This window comes from Poecilia reticulata, chromosome 10 (assembly GCF_904066995.2).
Source record: "Poecilia reticulata chromosome 10, P_reticulata-male-v2, whole genome shotgun sequence".
In the NCBI taxonomy this organism is placed as follows: domain Eukaryota; kingdom Metazoa; phylum Chordata; class Actinopteri; order Cyprinodontiformes; family Poeciliidae; genus Poecilia; species Poecilia reticulata.
The window spans coordinates 33489274-33501570 of record NC_088839.1 but is presented as its reverse complement, the minus strand read 5'-3'; the positions used below and the strand labels follow the sequence as shown (position 1 = coordinate 33501570).

The 12297-nt window shown below is 49.5% G+C and overlaps 1 protein-coding gene across 25 annotated transcripts in view; it reads right to left on the bottom strand.

Annotated features, from left to right (window-relative positions):
* Positions 1-547: 547 nt before the first annotated feature.
* The window catches only part of slc44a1b (solute carrier family 44 member 1b), a 23134-nt gene continuing 11384 nt past the window's right edge, over positions 548-12297 (bottom strand). For 3 of the 25 annotated variants that reach the window (XM_008420959.3, XM_008420961.3, XM_081611983.1), the window contains 7 exons: positions 12037-12205; positions 11812-11968; positions 11648-11731; positions 11439-11576; positions 10478-10714; positions 9480-9578; positions 548-3095 (listed from right to left, as the gene is read on the bottom strand). In XM_008420959.3, the coding sequence (XP_008419181.1) occupies positions 3066-3095; positions 9480-9578; positions 10478-10714; positions 11439-11576; positions 11648-11731; positions 11812-11968; positions 12037-12205 (914 nt within the window). In that variant the 3' untranslated portion in view covers positions 548-3065. Of the gene's footprint in view, positions 3732-8992; positions 9399-9449; positions 9579-10477; positions 10715-11438; positions 11577-11647; positions 11732-11811; positions 11969-12036; positions 12206-12297 lie in introns of those variants that run through there. The other 22 variants (XR_014089520.1, XR_014089519.1, XR_014089524.1 and 19 more) reach the window with 22 other exon arrangements.

The following is a 12297-nucleotide window of genomic DNA, read 5'->3' as shown; positions in this document are numbered from 1 at the left end:
TGAGGATATTTTTGAAACGTCTTTATGGGCCCAGCCTCACTCTGCCTCCAGCCGCCCCGGGTGATTTCAGTTTGAGACCCCGGAGCTGAGAGTTTCTGGAATTCTTAGATTTTCCCTCGGGGATTAAAAGCATCTCAGTGCTTCAGACACTTCAGGAAAACGCTAATTAGATGTGCTTAGCAACTTACTTAGTTGCTAAGGGGATGAAATGTTGCAGTAGAGTCGGAGCTTCAGGGTGAAGCAGGAATATGGAGGACAGACGGGAGCTCTGCCACCAGCAGGTTCTGGATCCTCAGATCGCTTCGTTTCCATCATCAGTTCAATATTTTATTCCTGACCTTCTCGCTTTCATCGCAGATTTATCCAAAACTTAAACCACCGAGTAAAGCATCATAAATAAACTCTATTATTATAAACATCATTGTTTGGGACGGTGAAGCAGAAATGCTCCGTGTTGTTTCCTCTCCCAGCCTTACATCACCCCCCGTCCTCCTGATGGCGCTAGTGAGCTCCTTACCCGAGTTCTGAACAAAGACAACAAACCGGCTGAAATTCTGCTTTTAATTATTTTCTTACAAAACAAAGAGACATAAGAAATGATATAAAAACCAACAGAGAAACAAAAGCAAGAAGTTCTTCAGTTACAAACCAGAAAAATAATCACACCTGGAGTCAACCTGCAACCGGGGCAACCAGGCTGCTGGGCAACCTGCAACCGGGGCAACCAGGCTGCTGGGCAACCTGCAACCAGGGCAACCAGGCTGCTGGGCAACCTGCAACCAGGCTGCTGGGCAACCTGCAACCAGGGTAACCAGGCTGCTGGGCAACCTGCAACCAGGGCAACCAGGCTGCTGGGCAACCTGCAACCAGGGCAACCAGGCTGCTGGGCAACCTGCAACCAGGCTGCTGGGCAACCTGCAACCAGGCTGCTGGGCAACCTGCAACCAGGCTGCTGGGCAACCTGCAACCAGGGTAACCAGGCTGCTGGGCAACCTGCAACCGGGGCAACGAAGCTGCTGGGCAACCGGGGCAACCAGGCTGCTGGGCAACCTGCAACCGGGGCAACCAGGCTGCTGGGCAACCAGGGCAACCAGGCTGCTGCTGGGCTTAGAGTGCCGTTTGTAAAGTTACAGTAAGAAAATTAACAGCAATAATTTGGTTCGTCGTGTCATAACGAAAACAATGTGGTTCATTTTTCAGTCATATTTTCATCATGTTGCTGTTTTTATTAATTCACAGCTAAATATTTAACTTTCAAATTTAATATTGATCTTGCCATCTAGCTGAAGCTAAATATTTGTTTAGAAGGCTAACTACTTAGCTAGCTAGCTAAATTTAGAGCTGAGTGAAACTGCAGCTCAGAGGAGGAGCTGCGCCTCGAAGGCGGGGCTAGGTCCAACCAGGCGCTTTGGTTGCCATGGAGATTAACACATTTCTCAAACATGCATGAAAGAATCTAGGAATGTTTCTGATGATGGAGGATAAGATTCAAAACTCAAAAAGTCGATTTTGCATGATGCTGTTTAGTTTCTATGTTTACTTATTTTCTATCAGTTTGATGTTTGTAATTTTATTCCTGTTTATTTTCCTCGTAGTGAAATATTAGTTAATGTGCAAATTGGCTTGCCGTTAAGCGGAAGTGACGTATCAAGAGAAAAACTGGGCTTTCGTCGCCCAAGTAGTTTTTTTCATCATCGATTCCTTTCAGTTTCTGGATCAACTTCCTGCTGGTTCAGAAAACAATTCAGATTAAAATGAATCAACATTTGGAGTAAAAACGTTGAAGAATCAACCAATAAACTGAATATGGCTGACATGGTGAATCCGTGTCATTCATAACTCTGTGAACACAGCAAATCATTGCTGTTCTTTTTGGGCAACTTCACAAACGGCAACTGGCTGCGGGACGAGATTCAGCTGCAAACAGTCTGAGGAAAATGGCGGCGAGGCGCGGAGACGCTCTAGTCCGGAACTCAGAACACAAACCGGAAGCTGCACCTGGACTCCAGGCTGCCGGCCTGATCCAGGTGATCCGAACCGATCCGGACCCATCAGCACACTTGGACCTGGTCGGTCCGGTTCGGTTCGGATGGTTTCCAGGCAGAACAGTTTGTTCTGCGGATGTTTGACTCCAGTTCCAGAACCGGAACCTCTCTGAGCCTCGCTCATCTTCAGTGGGCGGAGCCTGTGCTGTGATTGGTCGGATGGAGGCTGAAGAGTTTTCCTCCAACAGAAACGTTTTGTTGCCTTTTTTCTGGTTTTTGGATCAGCACCGGTTCCTTCCTGATCCGATCAGAACCCTGATGTTCTGATCATGACTGGGTTCCTCCTGCTTTCCGTTTCAAAATGTTTCCATGTTGGTTTTATTAGCGGCTCCTCAGACCAGGAAGGGAATCAGGTTTTAAGTTGGAAATGTTTTATTAATAGCAGATTTAACAGATTATGTGGCATCTAAAGCCGACCCGGATCAGAACCGCTGGTCCAGATTAGAACAGCAGTAAAACCAAAGCCACTAAAAACTAATTAAATATTTATTTTATTATATTTTAGATAAAAGTGTAGAAACTCCAACATTTTTCTGACTTTTATTGTGTAGAAACCGGAAGTGTAGAAACCCTGTCATGATGACTTCCTGTTTTATTTTGAAATGATGCTGGCCTCTGCGTGGTTCTCCTTCATGAGAACGGGCCGGTACCGACCCGCTCTGTTGGTGTTGGAGTGAAACTGATCAGCTCCTGAAGCTAATCTGCCCGACAACAGCGGCCACGATGCGTTCAGGTGAATCTGATCTACGAACTCCGTCCGTCCGTCCGTCCGGCGCTGCAGGAACTCCATCTTTAGTGCAATTAGCGGCTCAGCAGCTCCCCCTGCAGGCTCCCCGCTGAGGTGCATGATGGGAAAAGGCCTCAGAGGCGGGGCTTGACCAGGCTCCGCCTCCGGAGGGAACCGGACCGAGTCGGAGCACTTCTGATGGAGTGAAGGTCCAAAGAACCGGCGCCAGAACCGCCCTGAGTTCCGTCTGGTGGACTGGTTTGGTCCCAGTAAGAGGCCGAACCAGCTGGGCACTAGGACTCGGGTCGAAGGTCAACGTATTTCTGAAAGAGATTCAGGCCGTTACAAACCGCCGCTACAAACAGTCCGACAATGTCTAACGGAACCAGAACCGGGTCGCACTGGGCGGGTCACACTGGGCGGGTCCAGAACCGGGTCGGGTCAGGTCGGGCAGTGGATGAAGAGAAGCAGGAAGACTGGTGGTTCCGGTGTTATTGCTGCCGCCGCGGCTGCAGGAAGCTCCGCCCACCACGGCGAAGCGACGGCGTCCTCACCGGTCACATGACTTCCCCCTGCCGCTGGACGTGGTTTCCATGGCGACAGCCCGCAGCAGCCCCGACTCCACTCTCTGAGGGCATAACCGGCTGCTGCTCCACCTGTCCGCAGGCCCCGCCCCTTCCAGGTGGGCCGGCTCCGCCCACAAAGCAGAGAGGTTAGCGAAGAGTCCGGACGGCGTTAGAGTCTGAGTTTTATAAAAACGGACATCACTACGAAAAAATGCATCAGCCGCTTCCAGATAAAGTGCTTGGTTACGTTGTTACGTTGTTTCCAGTTCCGTATTAAAATATCGTCGTTTTCCCTGGAGTGAAACCATAGTAAACATGTTACACTAAAAATAAACTTCTGGAATGTCTCTGCAACAAGTCCCAGTTTGGTCAAGCCGAACTCGTCCCTGGAGCCTGAAACAGGAAACGTGGAGATGATTAACTTCCTGTCTGCAGCTGAGCGAGCCAATCAGCTGGCTAGCCGGTTAATAAGCTCGTTAAGGAACTGGTTAACCAACATGTTAGTTAGTTAATTAACTAGCTTGTTAAAAATCTAGTTACTGAGGTTAACCGGCTCGTTAACTTTCAGCTCGTTAACCTTCAGCTCGTTAACCCTCAGCTCGTTAACCCTCAGCTCGTTAACTTTCAGCTCGTTAACCCTCAGCTCGTTAACCCTCAGCTCGTTAACTTTCAGCTCGTTAACCTTCAGCTCGTTAACCTTCAGCTTGTTAACCTTTAGCTCGTTAACCTTCAGCTCGCTAACCCTCAGCTCGCTAACCCTCAGCTCGTTAACCTTCAGCTCGTTAACCTTCAGCTCGTTAACCCTCAGCTCGTTAACTTTCAGCTCGTTAACTTTCAGCTCGTTAACCTTCAGCTCGTTAACCTTCAGCTCGTTAACCCTCAGCTCGTTAACTTTCAGCTCGTTAACCCTCAGCTCGTTAACCCTCAGCTCGTTAACTTTCAGCTCGTTAACCCTCAGCTCGTTAACCCTCAGCTCGTTAACTTTCAGCTCGTTAACCCTCAGCTCGTTAACCTTCAGCTCGTTAACCTTCAGCTCGTTAACCTTTAGCTCGTTAACCTTCAGCTCGCTAACCCTCAGCTCGTTGACCTTCAGCTCGTTAACCCTCAGCTCGTTAACTTTCAGCTCGTTAACTTTCAGCTCGTTAACTTTCAGCTCGTTAACCTTCAGCTCGTTAACCCTCAGCTCGTTAATCCTCAGCTCGTTAACCTTCAGCTCGTTAACCTTCAGCTCGTTAACCCTCAGCTCGTTAACCCTCAGCTCGTTAACCCTCAGCTCGTTAACTTTCAGCTCATTAACCCTCAGCTCGTTAACCCTCAGCTCGTTAACCCTCAGCTCGTTAACCCTCAGCTCGTTAATCCTCAGCTCGTTAACTTTCAGCTCGTTAACCCTCAGCTCGTTAACCCTCAGCTCGTTAACCATCAGCTCGTTAACTTTCAGCTCGTTAACCCTCAGCTCGTTAACCTTCAGCTCGTTAACCTTCAGCTCGTTAACCTTTAGCTCGTTAACCTTTAGCTCGTTAACCTTCAGCTCGCTAACCCTCAGCTCGTTAACCTTCAGCTCGTTAACCCTCAGCTCGTTAACTTTCAGCTCGTTAACCCTCAGCTCGTTAACCCTCAGCTCGTTAACTTTCAGCTCGTTAACCCTCAGCTCGTTAACCCTCAGCTCGTTAACTTTCAGCTCGTTAACCCTCAGCTCGTTAACCTTCAGCTCGTTAACCTTCAGCTCGTTAACCTTTAGCTCGTTAACCTTCAGCTCGCTAACCCTCAGCTCGTTAACCTTCAGCTCGTTAACCCTCAGCTCGTTAACTTTCAGCTCGTTAACCTTCAGCTCGTTAACCTTCAGCTCGTTAACCCTCAGCTCGTTAACTTTCAGCTCGTTAACCCTCAGCTCGTTAACCTTCAGCTCGTTAACCTTCAGCTCGTTAACCTTCAGCTCGTTAACCTTCAGCTCGCTAACCCTCAGCTCGCTAACCCTCAGCTCGTTAACCTTCAGCTCGTTAACCTTCAGCTCGTTAACCCTCAGCTCGTTAACTTTCAGCTCGTTAACTTTCAGCTCGTTAACCTTCAGCTCGTTAACCTTCAGCTCGTTAACCCTCAGCTCGTTAACCCTCAGCTCGTTAACTTTCAGCTCGTTAACCCTCAGCTCGTTAACCCTCAGCTCGTTAACTTTCAGCTCGTTAACCCTCAGCTCGTTAACCCTCAGCTCGTTAACTTTCAGCTCGTTAACCCTCAGCTCGTTAACCTTCAGCTCGTTAACCTTCAGCTCGTTAACCTTTAGCTCGTTAACCTTCAGCTCGCTAACCCTCAGCTCGTTAACCTTCAGCTCGTTAACCCTCAGCTCGTTAACTTTCAGCTCGTTAACTTTCAGCTCGTTAACTTTCAGCTCGTTAACCTTCAGCTCGTTAACCCTCAGCTCGTTAATCCTCAGCTCGTTAACTTTCAGCTCGTTAACCTTCAGCTCGTTAACCCTCAGCTCGTTAACCCTCAGCTCGTTAACCCTCAGCTCGTTAACTTTCAGCTCATTAACCCTCAGCTCGTTAACCCTCAGCTCGTTAACCCTCAGCTCGTTAACCCTCAGCTCGTTAATCCTCAGCTCGTTAACTTTCAGCTCGTTAACCCTCAGCTCGTTAACCCTCAGCTCGTTAACCATCAGCTCGTTAACTTTCAGCTCGTTAACCCTCAGCTCGTTAACCTTCAGCTCGTTAACCTTCAGCTCGTTAACCTTTAGCTCGTTAACCTTTAGCTCGTTAACCTTCAGCTCGCTAACCCTCAGCTCGTTAACCTTCAGCTCGTTAACCCTCAGCTCGTTAACCCTCAGCTCGTTAACCCTCAGCTCGTTAACCCTCAGCTCGTTAATCCTCAGCTCGTTAACTTTCAGCTCGTTAACCCTCAGCTCGTTAACCCTCAGCTCGTTAACCATCAGCTCGTTAACTTTCAGCTCGTTAACCCTCAGCTCGTTAACCTTCAGCTCGTTAACCTTCAGCTCGTTAACCTTCAGCTCGTTAACCTTTAGCTCGTTAACCTTCAGCTCGCTAACCCTCAGCTCGTTAACCTTCAGCTCGTTAACCCTCAGCTCGTTAACTTTCAGCTCGTTAACCCTCAGCTCGTTAACCCTCAGCTCGTTAACCTTCAGCTCGTTAACCCTCAGCTCGTTAACCCTCAGCTCGTTAACTTTCAGCTCGTTAACCCTCAGCTCGTTAACCTTCAGCTCGTTAACCTTCAGCTCGTTAACCTTCAGCTCGTTAACCTTCAGCTCGTTAACCTTCAGCTCGTAACCTCAGCTCGTTAACCTTCAGCTCGTTAACCTCAGCTCGTTAACTTCAGCTCGTTAACCTTCAGCTCGTTAACCTTCAGCTCGTTAACCTCAGCTCGTTAACTTCAGCTCGTTAACCTCAGCTCGTTAACCTTCAGCTCGTTAACCTTCAGCTCGTTAACCTTCAGCTCGTAACCTCAGCTCGCTAACCCTCAGCTCGTTAACCTTCAGCTCGTTAACCTTCAGCTCGTTAACCTTCAGCTCGTTAACCTCAGCTCGTTAACTCAGCTCGTTAACTTTCAGCTCGTTAACTTCAGCTCGTTAACCTTCAGCTCGTTAACCTTCAGCTCGTTAACCTCAGCTCGTTAACCTCAGCTCGTTAACCTCAGCTCGTTAACCCTCAGCTCGTTAACTTTCAGCTCGTTAACCCTCAGCTCGTTAACCCTCAGCTCGTTAACTTTCAGCTCGTTAACCTCAGCTCGTTAACCTCAGCTCGTTAACTTACTCGTTAACCTCAGCTCGTTAACCTTCAGCTCGTTAACCTTTAGCTCGTTAACCTTCAGCTCGCTAACCCTCAGCTCGTTAACCTTCAGCTCGTTAACCCTCAGCTCGTTAACTTTCAGCTCGTTAACTTTCAGCTCGTTAACTTTCAGCTCGTTAACCTTCAGCTCGTTAACCCTCAGCTCGTTAATCCTCAGCTCGTTAACTTTCAGCTCGTTAACCTTCAGCTCGTTAACCCTCAGCTCGTTAACCCTCAGCTCGTTAACCCTCAGCTCGTTAACTTTCAGCTCATTAACCCTCAGCTCGTTAACCCTCAGCTCGTTAACCCTCAGCTCGTTAACCCTCAGCTCGTTAATCCTCAGCTCGTTAACTTTCAGCTCGTTAACCCTCAGCTCGTTAACCCTCAGCTCGTTAACCATCAGCTCGTTAACTTTCAGCTCGTTAACCCTCAGCTCGTTAACCTTCAGCTCGTTAACCTTCAGCTCGTTAACCTTTAGCTCGTTAACCTTTAGCTCGTTAACCTTCAGCTCGCTAACCCTCAGCTCGTTAACCTTCAGCTCGTTAACCCTCAGCTCGTTAACTTTCAGCTCGTTAACCCTCAGCTCGTTAACCCTCAGCTCGTTAACTTTCAGCTCGTTAACCCTCAGCTCGTTAACCCTCAGCTCGTTAACTTTCAGCTCGTTAACCCTCAGCTCGTTAACCTTCAGCTCGTTAACCTTCAGCTCGTTAACCTTTAGCTCGTTAACCTTCAGCTCGCTAACCCTCAGCTCGTTAACCTTCAGCTCGTTAACCCTCAGCTCGTTAACTTTCAGCTCGTTAACCTTCAGCTCGTTAACCTTCAGCTCGTTAACCCTCAGCTCGTTAATCCTCAGCTCGTTAACTTTCAGCTCGTTAACCTTCAGCTCGTTAACCCTCAGCTCGTTAACCCTCAGCTCGTTAACCATCAGCTCGTTAACTTTCAGCTCGTTAACTTTCAGCTCGTTAACCTTCAGCTCGTTAACCCTCAGCTCGTTAACCTTCAGCTCGTTAACCCTAAGCTCGTTAACCTTTAGCTCGTTAACTTTCAGCTCGTTAACCCTCAGCTCGTTAACCTTCAGCTCGTTAACCCTAAGCTCGTTAACCTTTAGCTCGTTAACTTTCAGCTCGTTAACTTTCAGCTCGTTAACCTTCAGCTAGTTAACCCTAAGCTCGTTAACCTTTAGCTCGTTAACTTTCAGCTCGTTAACCCTCAGCTCGTTAACCTTCAGCTCGTTAACCTTTAGCTCGTTAACCTTTAGCTCGTCAACCCTCAGCTCGTTAACCCTCAGCTCGTTAACCTTCAGCTCGTTAACCTTCAGCTCGTTAACCCTCAGCTCGTTAACCTTCAGCTCGTTAACTTTCAGCTCGTTAACCTTTAGTTCGTTAACCTTCAGCTCGTTAACTTTCAGCTCGTTAACAATCAGCTCGTTAACTTTCAGCTCGTTAACCTTTAGCTTGTTAACCCTCAGCTCGTTAACCCTCAGCTCGTTAACCTTCAGCTCGTTAACCTTTTGCTCGTTAACCCTCAGCTCGTTAACCCTCAGCTCGTTAACCCTCAGCTCATTAACCCTCAGCTCGTTATGTGACGATTCCTGGAGGACCCAGCAGGTAACAAGTTTCCAGTGATTTTATGTATATTAAAATATTAAAAGTCAAGTTAAAGGCAGTTCTGGTTTTGGTTCTGGTGGATCGGATCAGATTTCAGCTCTGAACTCAGGTGACTGATCTGGGTTGAGGTTCCTGTCTCCTCTGCTGTGGAGCAGGAGGTCAGCAGCTCCCAGCAACAGGAAGTGACCTCAGGGTTTCTACCTGCTGAGTCCTGGCCGGGTTGAAAGCATCATGGCGACCAAATCGAGGCGGAACAGAGACTCAAACACAGAGCTGCTGGAAGATTTTTATAAAAATATTCTCCATATAAAAGTACAAAAGTAAAAAAGAAGGAAACATAAATAGTTCAAGCAGCAGCGTGATGATGATGATGATGATGATGAGGATGGAGGTGATGAAGCATGCACTAGTGTTCATCCAGGGTTAGTCTGTTCTTAGCACGCGGCGGTGATGGCGGCTGACTTGGAGGCGGACTCGGCGAAGGGGGCGGGGCTTGGCGCGTGCAGCAGGCTGACGACCAGGAAGAGGGTGGAGGTGGGCAGGCAGACGCAGAGGAAGAGGACGACGTCTTCGCTGAGGCAGAGGACCAGGTCGCTCTGGTCCGCCAGCACCCAGTCCACCAGCACCCCCACCAGCAGGCAGTACACCTGGAACTCCTGAAGCTCCTCCCACTCCCCGCCCTCGCCCCAGTGTGGCCCCGCCCCCAACGCGGACGAGCTGTTCCGCCTGGCCACGCCCCCTCCGGCACCGCGATCACTCACCATGGGCTTCATCTCCGCCCCCTCCGACGCCGCCTCTTTCACCCGGCTCCGCCCACGTCCGCCCGCTCGCTCCAGCCGCCGACTGCTCTCCACGAACTCCTGCAGGGGCGGAGCCACAACAGGCGTGTGAGGTCACAGTGGGGGTGGGGCAACAAGCAAACATTTACATGACAAAGTAGGAACCTCAAAAACACAAAACCTGAATCAAACCTGATCAGACCTACCGTTCCTGATTGGATAAAAACATCAAAGGGGCGTGGCTTATTGTTGGGAACCAATGAGAGTGCGGATGTCAAACAAGCCTTTGTTCTTTGATCACTTGATGTTCTGGTTCAGTGACTTGTTCTGAATATAAATTATTACATCTACTGGTCCCACAATGCACTGCAGGGACAGGAAGGACACTCTGTGATGTCATACTTATTACAATTTGATTGGATGAAGGAATAAACCTGAACCCAGATTTATTCAGAGTTTCTGTAAAGAACCTTCCCTGGCAGCAGACTGCTAGCCAAACGCCACCGATCAGCACTGAGACACGCAGCTTTTGCCACCGCTGGATGCTATCGCTAGCCTGGCGTGGTGCTGGAGAATCAGAGCCTGCAAACTGCTAGCCAAACCCACTGCAGCCGCTAGCCGAGGAGCTAACTCCTGGTTCCAGGCACAGCTTGGCTGTGCCATTTCTCTAAGCTCATCCCATCCAGTGAGGCTCTGATGGCTGGGCAGTACAAATAGCCGAAGATAATTATTTTATGGGATTTTTTGTATTTTTATGGTGTTTGTATCAGTTCCGAGCGGAGAAGGTTGCGTACGTGGTAGCTTAAAGCTAACCATGGAGTTCAGCCTATTAAAACCTCAGCCCATTGAGTGCTTTGGTCAGCGATAGCCCGGTAGGTTTGGGTTTTTTCTTTCTCTTTGGAGCCACTAAGTTAAATGAAATATCCCCGAACCGTTTTCTTCTACCTCGGGGGAGCTTAGCTAGATGTGGCTAAGCTCACCATCAGAGCTTTGTCCATGAAGAACTCCTTCCCAGGGGTGCCGTCGTTGTACTTGGTGTCGATGGCAAAGCACAGGAACAGGACGTCCACCACGATCTCGAAGATGGACAGGAAGCAGTGGGCCACCAGGAAGGAGAAGAGGCAGACGATGATGAGCGGCAGCAGCCACTCGGCGTAGTCCCGCTGGTAGTTGAGGAGCAGGACGCCGGCGAATGCTGTGCATGTCATGATCAGGACCTGAGGAGAGACGACATCCTGAAGCAAAGCTGTTGTCGTGACAACGGCTTAGGGTCCGTTTATCCGTGCTACTCATAAATCCGTCCTACCTTGTGGTAATGCATGCTGTGTTAATCAGGACAAAACATGCTGTTTTGTGGCCTTTTTGTCCCTATACTTTGAAATATTTTAGTTTAATTACACTTTTTTTTACTAAACTTTGCTGAATAGATGTTAGTAGCGATGCTATGTGAGACTGAAGCTGTGTAATAACTGTGTAATATTAGTGTATCATATCCCATCATTTCAGCGACACGTTGTGGCTGCGCTGCTGCTGACAACGTATTAATGCGCAGAAAAGAGTTGGGTGATGTGTGTCTGTTTAATTTAATTCTAATTAAAAACCTGTCTGATTTTTATTCTTACAAACGCCTCTGTATTTAAAATATTTTAACAGGTAGGATATTCTAATAGAATGATTAGTGCTTTTCATTTTAAATGTATGTAAATTGTTCCAATGCTAAGCTAAGCGTAACTCCTAACTCCACTTCAGTTATCCAATGTATTGAACATTAACAACCTGCTGCAGCTTTCTGTCTGTAAACATGACGGTAGCAGTTTTGGACGGGCAGCACGGACAGATAGACTTAGCCGTCTATCCGGTAGGAGCATCTGACGAGGTAGCACTGATAGTCAGATCTGCTCTAAAGATACGCTTCTGGCCCGTTCGGACCAAACGCCTCACCTTCCCCAGGAAGAGCACGAAGTCTCCCACGGCGTTGATGGTGGCGACCCGCAGCGCGTTCTCTACCAGGATGACGAAGGCGTCCCGGGCCGACGTGCAGAAACTGGTGCTGTTGATGGCAGTGGCTGCATATGCATTCTGGGAAACGGACAACGGCAGTGAGGGTGGTGCTGCCAGAACCGGCGCGCGGGGGCGGGGCGGTCCGTTACCTGGTTCAGGTAGTTGAGGCACTTCTCCAAACACCACAGGCAGCAGATGCAGGACTTCAGCAGGCAGCGGGCGCACACGTTCTCCTGGAGACAGCGGGACACAGTTACCGCGGCAACCCGCTGAGCTCAGCCAGAACCAGGTGGTGGCGAAGCAGAGTGCGTACCCGTCCTTTCAGCTGGTTGTGGACGTACATCAAGACGAGGCGGGGGACCTTCACTAGCGTGATGATGAAGGACCCCTTAGCAACGGTTCCTAGGTGGTACCGGACCAGCCTCAGAACCGACGACAGGATGGGCGTCACCGGCAGCCGGTTCTTATCCCTGCAGACGGAAGGTTCTGATTGACATTTGCCCCCGGACTTGCAGGCAAGCCGAGCCGCCACGCTCACCTGGTGAAGTAGTAGGTGACAACGGCGCCAGCCACGGTCATCTGCTGGCAGGCCAGGATGAACTCGCTGATCCAGACCAGACCCACGGCGTGGTACCAGGTCAGGTACTGCAGCGAGCCCGTCAGCCGGAACTCCGTCAAGCCCGTCTCCTCGTTCTGCTCCGGGTTCCCTGCACAGCACCACAACAAACCGCTTAGCTGCTGTTCTGGCCAGCAGGGGGCGGCCAGTCTGATCCCTCAGAGGGTCAGCAGGAAGGCAGGG